Here is a 16702-nt window from a genome sequence, read left to right on the forward strand (position 1 = left end):
TGGTTTCTATCATCTCTTGTGACATCTATGGCATTTCAGAGCGTATTTGAAATTCATTCTTGTCCATGTTTCTATGAAAGTACACTTTCCAAGGATTCTTCCTGCCTCTCTAGTCATTTTTCATCTTATCGGCTACTTTTGCTACATTCTGTCTTTATGTGTTGTATTTTCTAGGACTCCATTTTTAACCCTCTGTTCTGCTTAATCTATATACCATATCCGTACTCTCCTGTAGTGATTTGCAATCCTGGATTTCCCTGTGTCTCTCAAAATATACAGCCCTGGGCAAAAGTATGTTTACAGTTGTATGTGCAACACAGAGTTTATTCTTGTATTATTACTTATTAATGATTGTATTCTTTTCTATACGGACAACTGTAAACCTACTTTTGTCCTACCCTGCATAGCTATGCCTTAGCCCCTTCAGTCCATCTGACTATAGTAATAATCCTATGTGGATGGTCCTCAAAACCTCCCACTGAATAGGTCCAGGATTGAATTCATTATCTTTTCACTGGAACTGCTCATCCTGGATCCTTTGAGTAGAGAATGAATAATACCTCTCACAGGCACCAACCAGAAGCCAGGGAGTCTTAGACTCTGTATCCCCAGCGCGCAGCATAATGCCTGTTACCTCGTAGATGGTAAATTGAATGGTGACCAGCAGGCTAGATGGATGGATTGATGAAAGCAGTACATAGAGGAGTAGATGGATTGTTGAGTGAGTCTGTAGGTTGTGAATTTATCTAAAGTATTCTCTGATGACCATGTACAGTTGAAGGTCAAGGGTGAGAAAGCACACCCTTAGCAGGATGCACACCGCAATAAGCCATTTTATCCTGCTACGTTACACACACGTGGCCGCTTTGGGATGAAAACTTGCATTGCTGTGATTGAACAGGCATTCAGATTGTACATTTGTCTGAAATAAAGGTCTGGGCTATAAAAGTTCCCTCCTTTTTCCTCAATGAAGAAATATCTAACCACAAAATAGAAAAAAAAATCTACTTCATATCAAGTGATGGCCATTTTAAAAATATGGATAATATCTACACTATTTAAATGAACTATAGGATGTATAAAATATTTGCTGGCATGAATATGAATGGACTTACCATGTTTATGTAAGAAATACTAGGCATTCCAAAAATTTTGTTAGCTTACTATAATGTCACTAAATAAGGCTGCTTAAGGCAAAGGCCAATTGGAATCAAAGACTTTTTAAGGAAGGTCAGTTTTATTATTTTCAGTTACATATAGTATATGACAATAGGCTGAGGAAAATAAAGTGCCAACTGTGATAAAGTAGCCGCTATGATAAGTTGGAAAAGTGGTTTGTAATTGGCATATCAGTTCTGTGTTATTCTATGATGGAAAAATATTTCAGAACACTCAAAGACCTTTTCATTTACATTTTAAACAGTTTCTTATAATAGCAGTTACACCATTACTTTCGTAAACTGAAGATGAAGTAGAAGAATCAGTAAGTAAATCTCAGCAATAACAGGTGCCACACCATGCGGCGGGGGCAGCAAGAAACAATGGTGCGCAAAGATCATGAGGAGAGGCTGGCATTTAAAGAGCAGTTGACATGTCAACTGAAGTTGGAACACAGTAGGCTGACTGGTTTTGCAGCACACAGCAAACACCCCGCCTGACAGAAATGAACCCGATAAAAATAATGAACGCCACGTTCTTGGTGGTACGTATCCTAGGTAGCAGATTCTTGAGTCCCTGTCACAATCGCCAGCCTTGTAGTGTCCGTCTAGTCCTGGTGGCCATTTACAAAATGCCTCAAGCGCTTATTTAACACAAAACTTCTCAAAACTTTATGGAGGCACCGACGGTTAATTGGGAAGGCCTAAACTGACGTAATGAAATGAGAAGCCCAATTTTATAATACTGTGCTGGTTTTTCTTCCTTTTTATTGCATTTTTGGGGGTGACACTGGTTAATAAAATTAGACAGGGTTCAGGTGCACAATTCCACAGCACATCATCTGTACACTGTATTGTGTGGTCACCGCCCCAAGTCAGGTCCCCTTCCATCACCATGTACCCCCCTACCCTCCAGCACCTGCCTTACCCCCCACCCCGGCAATCCCCACACTGTTGTCCGTGTCCATGAGTGTTTTCTTTCTTTATTTTTTTTCATATATCTTTATTGATTTCAGAGAGAGGAAGGGAGAGGGAGAGAGAGAGAGAAACATCAATGATGAGAGTCACTGACCGGCTGCCTCCCGCACGCCCCCTGCTGGGGATGGAGCCCGCAACCCGGGCCTGTGCCCTGACCGGGAATCGAAGTGCCATCTCCTGGATCCTAGGTCGATGCTCAACCACTGAGCCCCACCGCCAGACATGAGTTTTTTCTATGGTGCTCACTTCCTCCACCCCCACACAGCCCCTCCCCCCCCCAACAGCTGTCGGCCTGCCCTCTGTCTATGAGTCTGTCTCTCTTTTGCTGGTTAGTGCATTTTGTCCAGTAGATTCTCCATATGAGTGAAGTCTGTGCTGTATGCATTTTATTTTCCACCCATGACCAGTCTTTGCCCTCCTCTGCCCTGCCGTCCGCTCTGGGAGGCTGACCTGTGTCACCATAGATCTCCTGTGCCCTCTGGCTTCCAGTTGGTTTAGCCACTGGGGAGCCCTAGTAGGAAATTGAAGAGGGCAGGCCGAGTGAGGTCAGGATATTTCTTTCCTAGTTGCCCTCCTGTGAAGTTGCCTCAGGCTGACTGCGTCCCTTGACAAAAGGTTACTGCTCTTCCAAGGAGGTTTCTCCTCCTAATTGTCCCTGCCCTGATTTCTTGCCAGTAGCTGTAGGAACAGTGCCACTGCTGCAAGGCCCAGTTCTTGTATTTTCTTTGGTGGTTTCCCTACATCCTCACTGGGTTGTGACTTGTTCTTTTGTAAATAAACCTCCCAGACTATTCGGGCTAGATCACAGAGGAACGTGTATGTCAAACTAAGATATTCCAGAGGATGGTGGAGAGACTTTGAAAGGTTTAAGTGAGAGATTGGGGTGACCGGACCTATATTAGTTATTACTCTGTCTAAAGTGTAGACGTTACATTGAAAAACAGAGACTTGAGGCGGGACACTATATGGAGTTTATTGCAGACTCGTAGGCAAAATGGAATAGAACTTGGCCCTGTAATATGTGGAAAGAGGGAAATTCTGTATTAGAGATATTAGCAACCAATTACATATGGTGTTCAATGAGGCTTAGGGAAGACTCTAGAATGTCTGTCAGGTTTGTCAGGTTTCTTACTTACAGGATAAAGTGGATGGTGGTTTATTACTTGTTTTCTATGACATGATCTCCATTTTATGAAACCAAAGTAAAGAAAAGATGGTATGGTCAATGAAAACAAAATAGTGTGGTCATATTTATTTTTAAAATCCTAAAATGAAGTATTGCCCAGGCAGTGTGGCTCAGCGGTTGAGCATCAACCTAGGATCCAGGAGATAGAGGTTGATTCCCGGTCAGGGCACATGGCCCAGCAGGGAGCGTGCAGGAGGCAGCCGATCCATGACCCTCATCACTGATACTGATGTTTCTATCTCTCCCCCTCCCTGCCTCTCTCTGAAATCAATAAAAAAATAAAAGTATAATAAAAGTATAATAAATTTAAAAAATAATAAATTTTTTAAAATAAAATAAAATGAAGTATTTTGGAGCATAAGCTATAGCCCATCCATCTCCATCTTTGACTCACAATGATACCAAAAAATAGCCTGAGTATAAGCCTGTCATACTTAGAAAACATAATCAGCATGAATTTTTAGATACTCTTACAAGAAGTTTCCAGAATGCCTATCTGTTCTTGGGTTGCCCTGGAAGAAGAGCCTAGGAAAAGGTTTTGAGAGCAAGTGATTTGTTTGGGAGTTGAGAAAAATATAAGTAAGGGAGTGAGGAAGTGAGACAGGTATGGCAAGGCAGCCAGTAAAGGATGGTGCCTTACCAAGCAGGCTACCGCAGTGGGCCACTGGAGCTTTATGTCCCTGGGAGAGCTCTGGAACCCTTGAGAAACCCACGCCTCACAGTCATCTCCCCTGGCATCGAGGGGGCTAGAATATTCCTACCCTTACTACCACCAGCCATTGCTTACAGGCTGCTCCTGGGAGGTGGGGCAGGAGGAGGGGAAGTGTCAGTTCCCTGGTGCATCTAGCCTGCCACTTAGATGGCAAAGCAAACTCTTTGTGGCAACACAAAGCCTTCAGGGAATGAAGTGCCGGTGATGGTACTGGACGTCAGGCTGTTGGATACTGAAGTGGTAAGGGCGAGGTGTTTGCGGTATTCTGCTGAAGAACCTTTCTAAAAGTTTATTCGTATTTGGTTCTAGGGATCGAGAATAGGCAAAGTTAAAATTTTAGGTATACTACTGATGTTCTGGGTCACCTTTAGGGAGAACATTAAACAGAAACTCATGTTTGCCATTGGAAAACAGTAAGGAATTCAGTTGTCAGTCATCCTAGCTGTAACAAAGTGACCAGTTTTTTATGAGTAATATAAAACGTGAGATGTTTGGATGTTAAATTGAAAATGTCTTCTTAAGACTAGCATTGCCCAGCCGGGCAGGGCTCAGCAGTTAAGCATCAACCTAGGATCCGGGAGATCGCAGTTCGATTCCCGGTCAGGGCACAGGCCCGGGTTGCGGGCTCCATCCCCAGCAGGGGGCGTGCGGGAGGCGGCCGATCAGTGACTCTCTCATCATTGATGTTTCTCTCTCTCTCTCTCTCCCTCTGTTTGAAATCAATAAAGATATATTTAAAAAAAAAAAAAAAGACTAGCATTTACATATATGTATTTATTTTTCCTTTTACTCCAGTTGAAAGAATTCAGAATCAGTGGGATGAAGTACAGGAACACCTGCAGAACCGGAGGCAACAGTTGAATGAAATGTTAAAAGACTCCACACAGTGGCTGGAAGCTAAGGAAGAGGCTGAGCGGGCCTTGGGGCAGGCCAGAGCCAAGCTGGAGTCATGGAAGGAGGGTCCCTACACAGCGGATGCAATCCAAAGGAAAATCAAGGAAACCAAGGTCAGAATCAAAGCTGCGTTTTCAAAATTCAATACTGGGTACTCCGGATGCAATCACACCAAGGTTTAAAACAATGATTTTTAATGTAAATGTTTTAAAGGGAAATTACATTTAAGCTGAAATGAACAGTAGACGAAGTAGAGATCAGAGGAAAATTGATGAGTAATATCTATCTTAAAATTAATTCAGTTTAATAATCTGGATATAGTGGGCTGGTTTTCACACCGTACCATCTTTTAAAATTTCCTCAAAGCTGATATACATACTTAGGTAGGAAAACAAAGGCAATCAGTTAATTCCTTCCTAGAAAAAGTAACAAACAAGTGTACTTTTTCTTACTTTATAAGGGCCCTGATGGAGAAGGGAAGGGTGGTTGTGAGGGTACAGCCAAGGTAAGGTGTATTCTCACTGCCTCCTCCCGTTCTCTGACCTGCAGCCCAACTTCTCTCCTTCCTCCTGTTTCCCCCAAAACTACATCACATTTTTGTCCCCTTAACAATCTACAACTCTTCAGAATAAAAGAAAGAAAAAAGGAATAGGAAATGAAATTTGTTTGACTATGTTTTATCAAGCACCATGCGTGGCACTTGACATTCACTTAATTCTTTCAAACCTTGTGTGTATGGGACAGTTTGGAAAGACCTTAAATGTTCAACAAAGGGTCACCTTTAGGAAATTTTAAACAGGGAGGTTAATTGGTGGGAACTTGATCAGGTTGAGTGATTAAAACCTTCTATAGATGTTTTTCTGGTAGAAAAAGGCCTTCTGGTAGAAAAAGTCACATAAGATTTTACAGACGTATCATGACCTCATTTGGAGGCAACGAGTAGACAAATAAAATTTCATTCTTTCACGAGATACTTGGTACCACTAAGATTTTCTCACTTGGATGGACATAGATGAATTATGAATTTCTAATAATGGTTTTCCCAATTCCTGATCTGACTATGTGAAATATAGAATCTATGTGGTTATTCTTAAAAGCTCTGCTCTTATCCATAAGGTATTCAGTATGTTATGTCATTCCTATTTCCTCCCCCAAAATTTAGGATGCTATTAATCTAGCAGGTCATGGAACAGGATGGTTAACTGGCGAGGAGGAGTGAACAGGGAAAAAGTTTGGAGTGGACCCTTGATTTAGATGAGGGGAAGGAGAGATGAGAGGCATACAGTGACAGGTTTCATTAGGAGAAGGTGACTCTGGAAGTTGGCAAATGAGAAATAATCATCTTAAAACCTATGAGAATCCTAAAGTAATGGCAAGAATGATTAGGATTTAATAGCTCTTAGAAAAGCAAGGAGCTTTAAATAAGACACAAAAAGAATTGCAGAAGAAAATATGAAAGGAGAAAAAAACAATTTTATTGTCAAAACAAGATGTTTTAACACCTAAACCAAAGACAAGATTGTATTATAATCGCTATCTTTGTCAAAATTTTGAGAATAAAAAAATTTGCCTTTGAATAGGCAGCCTACAGTTACATCATAAAAATGTCTCAGCTGTTCTCAACGGAAACTGATGGTTTTTGGTGTGTTATGTGTGTGAGGAATTTAATCATATACATCACTGCAACTGTAATGTAAGTTCATCATACAGACAAAGATGACCCAAACTGTAGTGTTTCCCTGTCATTTACTGAATGACATATGCCAAAACTAAGAGTAACTCTAATGCTAATACGAACTAACATTTAGTGAGTACTTGTGATTTGTCAAAAACTGCTATTCACTTTACATATATTGGCTTAGTTCAACCTCTCAGAAACCTTCCATGAAAACGCCGTTGTTCCCAGTTTGCAGGTAAGAAAACTAAAGCCTTAGACAATTTCAGTAACTCCTCTTATAAGAATCAGAGTTAGGATGTTAACATATAGCAATTACTCTTATAAATGACCTCACAGATTTTCTTTCTTTCCATGGGCCATGTGGTTAAAACAAATCAAGAGACACCATGAGAATCAGAAAAGGAGACAACTGTAATTATGAATTGGCAAATATTATATTACCGATAAGCCAACAAGTGGAAAATAAAAGTAATGAAATAGTATACTGGGGAGAAGTTTTCATATTGTTTTACTATGAAAAACTAAAAAGATAATTGCAAATTGGATTTCATTTTCATGAAACTACTATTTTTAATTCTTATAAAAGTCAGGGAGCCTATAAAACGGAGGTCTGGACTTTATGTCTTACTGTGTTGTCACTACTGAGTGATATTAGCTGGCTTATCACTTACAATTTTCTTTTAGGAAAAAAAACTATGAAAAAAAGACATAAAGAGACATTGATTGATTCGACCAAAGATCTTTTTGCTCCATAAATTCTTTCTGAGTCTTTGTGCCTAAGATTAGCAAGAGAGCCAGTGAGCCTTGTAAGGCAATCATTAGGCTGTGTCTACAGAGTTGGACAGCTGATCACTGATGACTATCTTCAATGTCACCATGAAATGGTTTCAAAGGCAACCACCAGCACTGTTACACTCTTTGAAATTTTAAACCACTCACCATACCTAAACTAAAGAAAAAAAAATCACAATTCTGATATTTTAGTACTCATAACTGCTAATATTTATCTTTAATCTCTTCCATTTCTTATCTACATATTTTAATTGTCTTCATAATGTAGATACAATTTTGATTTCTGATTTTAAAATTAGTATTATTGCCAAATATTTATATATGTTGCTACATAAATTTTAATAGTTATCATTTTTAATTCTTTATAATATTTCATTAAGTTCCAGCTTTAAACATTTTCTTACCCATTGGACATTAGAAAACCTCCTCTCTGGGTTAGAAAAAATAGTGGAGAAAAAATGAGAACATTAACAACCTCTTCATAAAATAGAAATCAAATCTGAGATGGCATCTGTAAAAAGCCCATCTTGAAAGTATGGGGAGGGTGAGATGACAACTGGAGAGTTTTGATTTGGCAAAACAACAGAATGTACATGGCCTATTGTGTCAATAATTAGCAGGTCCTTAAGCATAATATTTGTTTAGTTTCTTTTTTTCCTATATAGCCCTTAATTTTGGAAACAAAAACATACAGTAGTTGATTTTGTTAACCACATGGCTTCATTTGATTTTATCCATGGCCCTCAAAACAATAATGTTGTTTTGAGATGGAAAGACAGAAATTAGGGAAAATCATACAGGATTTCTATTTTAATCAAAATTCCTGCCAGTAGCTATGACAGAATACTGTGAGATACGGTGCCATTTAACTTTCATGAGAGGTAAGATGATATGCCATTGGCACCTAGAATTGCCAACAATGGTCTTCATGGGATTTATTTCATTTGGCAGTGTCTTGGTTGACTTCACAACCTGCTCCCCAGACTATTAAGATTGGTCCAAACTTGGCTATGAATTCTTGGGAAAATTATTTCTTGATGATTTTAAACTTTCTTTTCCAGTGTCAAGAGAGATTTACCCAGGCTCAGAGTTTTCATTTATTTTTTCCCCCTTCTAGCTTTTGAAAGAGAAATTCCTTTTTGTCTGTTTTGTGATTGCTTTTGTGTCAAACTCAGCATAAAAGCTTTTCAAACGGGACAGCATTAGCTGTTTTGTGCTTGAATGAGCTAAGAGAACATGAATTCAATAGAGAAGTGAACTCTAGTTTGAGCCTAGCTGATTTGGCTATCTAACACTTAAAGCTATCTGAGGTGAGAACTCTAATAATTTATCAAATTTTCAAATAAACATGTCCAAGGCTACAACATATCTGTGTTTTGAAGGCATTCTTCGGGGAATTTGAAACATAGGTACATTGTAATCATGTAGTTATATTTAAAAAGTTGAATTTATAATATATAATAAATACAGTAGCTATTTGAGGATCTCAAATTATTTTACTAGGAAGGAAACTAATCAGAGAAAGTTCTTTTTCCCATATGGAAGTAGAGCTTTATAGTTTCAGTTATTTGGGGGGATGAGTGGTATTAGATAATATCCTTATCTGCCGTGAGGATATGTACAGTAATGGAAACTGAATACTTCTTTCACACGTTTTGTTTACTTTTAGACTGCACAAAATTAAATCAGCCAATTGGCCCACCCTGGCAGTTCGAGGTTTGCATTTCTGATACAATAATGAAAACATCAGAAATCTTCTTTCCAGGATCTGCCATTTCTTCATGCATTTTTTTATTCCTCTTTGTTTTCACTTGATTAGGGAGAAAGAATCAATAACCTAATAGTACTTTTCCTCCCAAAGTAGGTATAAAGTTATTAAACTTCTCAAAGTGTACAGTGCTTCCTATATCACTGATAAAGCACAGAAAGTAATGAGTAGTTTCCCCAGGTACTGCAATACTATATAAATATTTAATGCAGAGTCACCAAGACTTAAATAGCATTATGCTCTGATTGCACCATATTGTGCCTTGTTTCCTTTTCACAGTGTAAGTTGTTCCAGGCTTGAAAATATAATGTGGCTGCTCTGTAAATCCACTCCTTCATAAAAGCAACAAATTGTAAACATTGTCCAAATTGCTTTTTCTGAACTCTGGAAATTAACCAAAGGTTGGCAACAATATGAAAATTGCTGCACTTCAGTGAGAACAGCAGGGTTCGAGGCTTTTTAACTTGGCTTATTGCCATCACTTTTCCCCAGTTACACAGTATCCTTGAAAATTACTAGCTTTACAGCCACCAGAGAGGGAAGACCAGGATTGGAGTTCCTCAAAAAGACCCATTTTATACCCAGAGCATTACCACTATTTGATCTGTCTTGCCACTCCGTAGAAGAAACCTATACACAAGACCTTGCCATTTGTTTGACCTGACTTTGAGCTAACTCCCAGAAAAACCCTGTCCCCTGAGTGTTTATCCAAAACAGCCAGCAGCAATAGTTTAAATAGCAGCTGTCTGAGGCTATATTACCAGTGTAGATAATCAGGATCTGGAAAAAAACTTAAAAGGAAGATCTGGGGAATGAGACGTCTTCAGGGCACTTTAAAAAGGCTGACATATTCCTGGGAGACCTAGAAGGTTACATGCTTGTCTTGCCAAATAGAGAATATCAATAAAGAGATACATATTATAAATAGGGACCAAATAGAGATTCTGGAGTTTAAAAGTACATAATTGAAATGAAATTTTCAATGGAGGTGCTCAACATCAGGCTTAAGTTAGCAGAAGAATCAGTGAACTTGAAGACAGATCTTAATTGCACTCTAAGGAAAAGAAAGACAAGAATTAAGAAAAATACATAAAGTAAGAACTAATAGAACAGAGGGGAGAAATATAAATTCAACCAAACAAACTTTAACACCCCACCTTTAATAAGGATAGAACAACTAGGCAGAAGATTAACAAGGAAATAGGAGACTTGGAAAAATACTGTGAACTAACAAGACCTATGAACTAACAGTCACCTATAGAGCACTCCACCCAGTAATAACAGAATACACATTCTTCTCAATTGCACATAGAATATTCACCAGGATAGACCATATGCTAGGCCATAAAACAAATCCCAGTGCATTTAAAAGGATTGATATCATACAGTGTAGTTTCTCTGACCATATTAAATGAAAGTAAAAATCAATAACAAAAGTAAATTTGGGAAATTTACAAATATGAGAAAATGACACAACACATTCTTAAATAACCAATAAGTTAAAGAAGAAATCACAAAGGAAATGCAAAAATACTTCCAGATGAATGGAAATAAAAACACAACATAATGGCCCTAGCCGGTTTGTCTCTGTGGTTAGAGCATCAGCCCGCGGGCTGAAAGGTCTCAGGTTCGATTACCTGTCAAGGGCATGTACTCCGTTGCAGGCTTGGTCTCTGTGTGTGTGGGAGGCAACCAATTGATATGTTTCTCTTACATCAATGTTTTCCTCTCTCTCCCTTCTGCTCTCTCTGAAAAGCAATGGAAAAAATATCCCCCGGTGAGGATTATAAAAAACCAAACAAAAGTCCTACGGGATGCAACTAATGCAGTGCTTAGAGTAAAGTTTATAGCTATAAATACCTATATTAGAAAAGAAGAAAAATCTCAACTGAGTAACCCAACCTTTCGTGTTAAGAAACTAGAAAAACTGAGAACATTAAACCTAAAGTAAGCAGAAAGAGGGAAGTAATAAATATTATGTGAAACAGAGAAAAGAAAAACGAGAAAAAAATTAACAAAACCAGAAGTTGGTTATTTGAAAAGATGAACAATATTAACTTCTGCTAGACTGACTAAGGGAAAAAAAAGAGAGAAGATTCAAGTTAGTAATGTTAGAAATGAAAGGGTATATAACTGCTAACCACAGAAATCCAACAATTATAGGAGGATATTATGGATGGAAGAAATAGAAAATCTGAATAGACCTTAACGAGTAAAGAAATTGAACCAGTAATTTAAAAAGGTTTTCACATGGAATTATTATTTGAAATAAAAGTGCCACGCTCAAGAGAAATGAAAACATATATCCACACAAAATCTTTATACAGGTGTTTGTAGCAGCATTATTTATAATAGCCAAAAGGTAGAAAACAACTCAAATGTCTTCAACTAATGAATGGATTTTAAAATGTGGTATATCCAACAATGGAATATTATTCAGCAATAAAAATGAATAAAGTGTTGCTATAACATAGATGAGCCAAAAAAGCATGATGCCGAATGAAAAAAGTCAATCACAAAGACCACATATTTTATTAATCCATTTATGTAAGCACCCAGTAAAGCCTGGGGAGGGAGAGAATGGGCAATAGAAAGTTTCATTGAAAAGGTATATGTACATGTCATTAAGACTACAAATCTTTTCTCGTTTCTTCAAATTTATAAGCTGCTTTAGAAACATAGTTTCTAAACATATATTAGCAATGGAACCTACTTTTTACATGTCACTATACTAGCTTATTCTATCCTGGGCCCTGGTTCAAAAATATCTGGAGACTTGCCCTACTCTATAAGACAGGGTCATACCTGAGTAGGCATGTCAGCCAGGATAGGCTAAGTTATGCCACAGTAACAAGCAATCACAAAATCTAGAGGCCTAACACAAAATTTGTATTTTATTCATGTCACATTCCCCTTGTAGATTCACAAAGGGAGTTCTACTTAGCTTAGTCACTCAAGGAGCATAGCTGGTGAGAGCTGCATCTTAATACATAATTTCACGATCAGAGAAGCAGGGAACATAGTGGGCAATGCCATTAGCCCTTAACCCTTCTGCCTGGAAGTGACAAGTAGCCCAAATCAGTTCCATTGCCTTCCCTGATTCAGTGGGCACAGATGTATAATCATCTGGCATGAAAAGGCACTGAATGTTTGTGAACAGTAATGCACTCTACCACAATAGGTTTATGGGATCTAAAAAAGAGTCCAGAAAAATGCCACTTTCTGGGGATCTATCCTCTGGCATTCTCTCTCGAGTTATTTCTACCCAACCATTTCCATGCCCTCTCCACCAAACTTCTCTTAGACGCCTGAGGTAGCTGGGTGATTTGTTAATTACAAAAAGCATGAATAAACTCAGCACATTAACATGAGAGGCCAGATAAAGAGAATGCTTTCCAAAATGTCATAATGAAATTAAGGTAATGAAGCACTTGGAGGGCTTTCCTCCCTTCTTTCTGTACAAAACTTACTCCAAAGAAGCCGGAAGAGAAATGGGGCCTGAAAGTAAAGAGGGGGGGAAATAAATTGTATGCCATTAGTTTAATTATAAAAATTCATTACATGAAGCCATGTAAGACAGAAAATAATGGAACTCTAATGGGTTGGCCGATAACACATTTACTAGCCTGCTCTCAGCTTGTAGTCATTGTTGAAAGGACAAAAAAGTAACAACTTTCGTATGTAGTCCTCAACGCTATTGAGAAGATTAATCATTTCCAGTAAGCTAGAAAATGAGTGCCATTTTCTTAAATAGTATCCCCTATATAGAGTGTTACCTTCTGAAACAGAGTTGTTTGGTAATGTCAGAGGTTTAATAGATGAGTCTCCAAGTTAATGGTGAGAGGATTTACTTTAGAAACAGCTTCCTTACAGATATTTTAATGTTTCTATTATAAATCCATAAAGAGGTTTTATAGGTCATTTTAATTCACACAGGCAAGAAAGAAATTGTGTTTCTTTTTCCCAATAAAGATTTATAGAACATTAATTCATACTTAGAAGTAAATTGTTTAGTGATTTTTTTTTAATAAACCAAATACGTATTTTTTTTTCTGCTGTCTTTGGCAATGTATTACTTTATTATACATAATAATTTTCCAATCTTGCTATACTCATCAAGGAGATTATTTTATATTCTTCAAAGTTCAATTATAATAAACCCAGTCATTTTCCTTAAATTCTTTTTTATGAGAGCATATCTTCTTTAACTAGATTGAACCGTGGAGTCAAGAAACCTGCGTTTTTGCAAGGCCTCTTTCACTGAGTAGCTATGTCATCTTCAACAAGTCACTTAACCTTTCAGAGTTTTTGTGTTCTCATATGGGCAATTATGGGATTGGGTAAAAGTAAAGGAGGTAGAGGAAAGGAGATACCTAAAGATGAAAGTGATTGTGCAGGTCAGGGTAGTCTACTTGAGAGCCATGTAATCCAAGAAAAGAGGTTTGAACTTTTTCTTGTAGATAATAGAGAGCCGTTGAAAGGTTTTTACAGAGGCGTAATGTGGTTCTACTTGCATTTCAAAAAGATCTCTTGAGCAGCTATCTGTGATGGAAGAGCTGGTTTGACAGCAGAGGGAGGGAGTCAATAAAAAGGTTATTGCAGAGTCCAAGTAAGAGATGAAGAGGGATTAACTAAAGGCAGTGGCAATGGAGGCAGAAGATTTGGATGTAAGGGAAAATTATGATGTAACCTCACTTTGGGTATGCTCCCTGCCTCTTCCTCTGGTTGAGAATTAACTTAAACTGCAGAGAGATAAGATTGGGTTAGACATAGAACCTTGGAGAACACCAATATTTAAGGGACAGACAGGAAAGAAAAACTAGTACCATAAGAGAGCATAGAGAAGACCCGAAGAGAGGGGGCCAAGAAAGGCTAGAGCCTCAAGAAAGAGTAGTCAGTAGCACCAGTTGCTGCAAATAAATCAAGTAACTGAGAACCTCTAACTTCCCACAGACATCGGCCATTGGTGACTGAATCAGTTTACTGTTTTCACAAAAATGCTGCAAAACAAACAACTTCAGAATGAGTTTGCAGCTTGGCTGGGGTGGCCCTGCTTCAGTCTACAGATTGATTGGGGTGGCCCTTCTCCACATGTCACTCATCCTCCAGGGATAAGCAGGCCAGCCGCAGGGCATGTTTGTCTCCTGGTGATGGCAAAAGTACAAAAGGGCTAGCTCCACTGCGGGAGCACATTTCAAACCTCCCCTTGTGTCTCTTCTATTAACATCCCATTAGGATTAGGCGAAGCAAGTCCCATGGCCAAGCTCATTGTCAAGGGCAGAAAAGTGGAACTGCCTTTTGTAGCAGGAAATTCAAATTTACATAGCAAAGGGCTTGGATATAGGGTAGGGTAAAGAACTGAGGCTAATAATCCAATTTGCCCTGGTGGCGTCTGTCAGAAGAGTTTAAGTGGGATGGCGGTGGCAGAACCTGATTTTGATGAATTATAGTGTAGCAAAACCCAGAACCCAGAGAGACTTGTGTTTAAAGGCTGTGGAGAAAGCCCTTGCAAAGAGACAGGAGGGTGAAAAGATACAAAGACAGAAGTAGCACATGGAGGGGAGAATCCTGAATAGATGATGTCCAGATGCACGAATCAGCTTCCCACAGCACAGAAGGATGCAAGATGTAAAGTGAGATGTTTTGCAAAATTTATGCTTCATAAAATATTGCTATTTTATGAAACTAAGGCATAGAGAGGATAATAAACTTTCCCTTTGGTCACATATCTAGCATGTTGAATTTCTCCTGTGTAATTGTAGGTGGGGTCATTTGCTGTGAGATTTCTTTCAGTTTGTTTCGTCACGATCCAGTCTGGAAACCATACTAGGCATTTCAAACAGAGAGAATTCAATACAGGGGACTGATTCCGTGGCTCATGAAGGAGTTGAGAAGCCTGGTAGGAGATATGGAAACAACCTGGAATTTAGCAACATCAGGAAGCTGTTACACCTCAGGGGCTGGAGGGCCAACAAGTGTTACCAAAACCCAGAAACCAGAGCCATCTGGTGCTAACCTGGCCACTGTGGGGGCTGCACAGCAGATCCTGAAACTACATAGGGAGGGTTGTTCCATAGTCCAAATCATTTTTTTGCCTAAAATACTATATATAAAATCAAGTACATACTGTAGCAGCAGCATATTAAGTTTGAATATGAAGCATTTCTTTCCCGATTGGGGCCACAGTCTTTTGGGTGATGCCAGACATGAGTGGGAATGATGTCCTTGCGATATCTTCAGAATTGAGTTTTCCAAGACTCTCATGGGAGGATGGGATGTGGAAGAAGGATTTATTTGCATAAAATTACGTTTCTCGGGTTCGGAAGTCCCCTGCCCCTTGAGACAGTCCTGGAAAAGGTGTAGCTGGGGTTCCAGCAGAACCAAAAGCAAGGCCAGGGTCCAGAGCTTTTGTTCCATGTTGTACCCTGGTGTAGTTCAGCATCTAAGCTAATTAAAGTCCATTAGTCCATGTGTGGAGTCCAACATGTGGGCGCAGGGGAGTGTATCCCCCTGCAGTAGGAGTCCCAAGAGGGCCCAGCACATGTGTGAGAGAGAGAAGAGAGAGAACTTCCTTTGTTTGGAAGTTTATAAATTCAAGTTTCGTGTGCTTGCAGTGGCCAGCCCCATCCTGGTCACTACTTTGTTCCCAGCTATGATCGGACCTGGCAAGCGCCTTCCCAGGTCACTCAGACCTTACTGGGCATGCATCTAAACTGCCTTTCTCTAGTCCCTTCCCCCATCAGTCAGCAGGGAACAGACTTGGAGAGTGTTAAAGTCAGCTTTTTGGCAAAGCTATATAAATGGCATGCTGTTAAATAATAACCAGGTTATTACAGTGGCATCATGGGGATTTAGCATTTTATATTCTTCATAGAAAACACACACACACATGCCCACAAAATCATCTTTTTTTTATAAGCTAGTGCTCACAGTATTTTAAATTTCTTCACACAACATGATCACCACACAAACAATTCCCTGTAGTGTATACCATTGTAAATGGAATTCAGAAATAAAGAGGGTGTGTGAATTCTGCTGTGTTTTTGAATTTACACTCCTGTGGCCTGGAGTCATCCCAGTGGTAAAGTCACAGTGGTAAGCAAAGCTGGCCAAGGTCATTGTTCCTAGTGTGCAGGACACTTGGTTAAAGCCCAAGGTGGTCAACAGATTACCTTAAGAGGAGGGAAAACCAGTCTCTTCCAGTGAGTGTCTTGAAGAGGGAAAAAAGGAATGCTGCGGTTGACAGCCTTTGAGTTCAGATAAGGGCCTTAGCCTGTCAATGTTAGTCAAGGTCAGTGGGGTTTTTTCTTTTTAATCCTACATTCTCACAAAACCTAGGCAGTATTCAGTGAGGGTTAGCACTCAGTCAAGCTTTTCCTAGGTATAAAAATCTAAATTTCAGTGTGAATACAAATTTGAAGAAAAAGATATTGCATGTTTTTGCCTTTCAAGCTTTAAAGTATGTGAAAAAGCTCTGGTTTGAAGCCGAGCTTCACTCTTTTACTACTTGTTTACTATGAAGTCTCTAATTTAACTT

The 16702-nt window shown here is 39.0% G+C and overlaps 1 protein-coding gene across 1 annotated transcript in view; it reads left to right on the forward strand.

Moving 5' to 3' along the window:
- DMD (dystrophin) overlaps positions 1-16702 on the forward strand; it is a 1831916-nt gene that overhangs the window by 1337220 nt on the left and 477994 nt on the right. Inside the window, exon 53 of the mRNA XM_087813416.1 lies at positions 4829-5040. Coding sequence (XP_087669542.1) covers positions 4829-5040 — 212 coding nt within the window. The remainder of the gene's footprint in view (positions 1-4828; positions 5041-16702) is intronic.

Source organism: Miniopterus natalensis, chromosome X (genome assembly GCF_054644295.1).
Source record: "Miniopterus natalensis isolate mMinNat1 chromosome X, mMinNat1.hap1, whole genome shotgun sequence".
NCBI lineage: Eukaryota > Metazoa > Chordata > Mammalia > Chiroptera > Miniopteridae > Miniopterus > Miniopterus natalensis.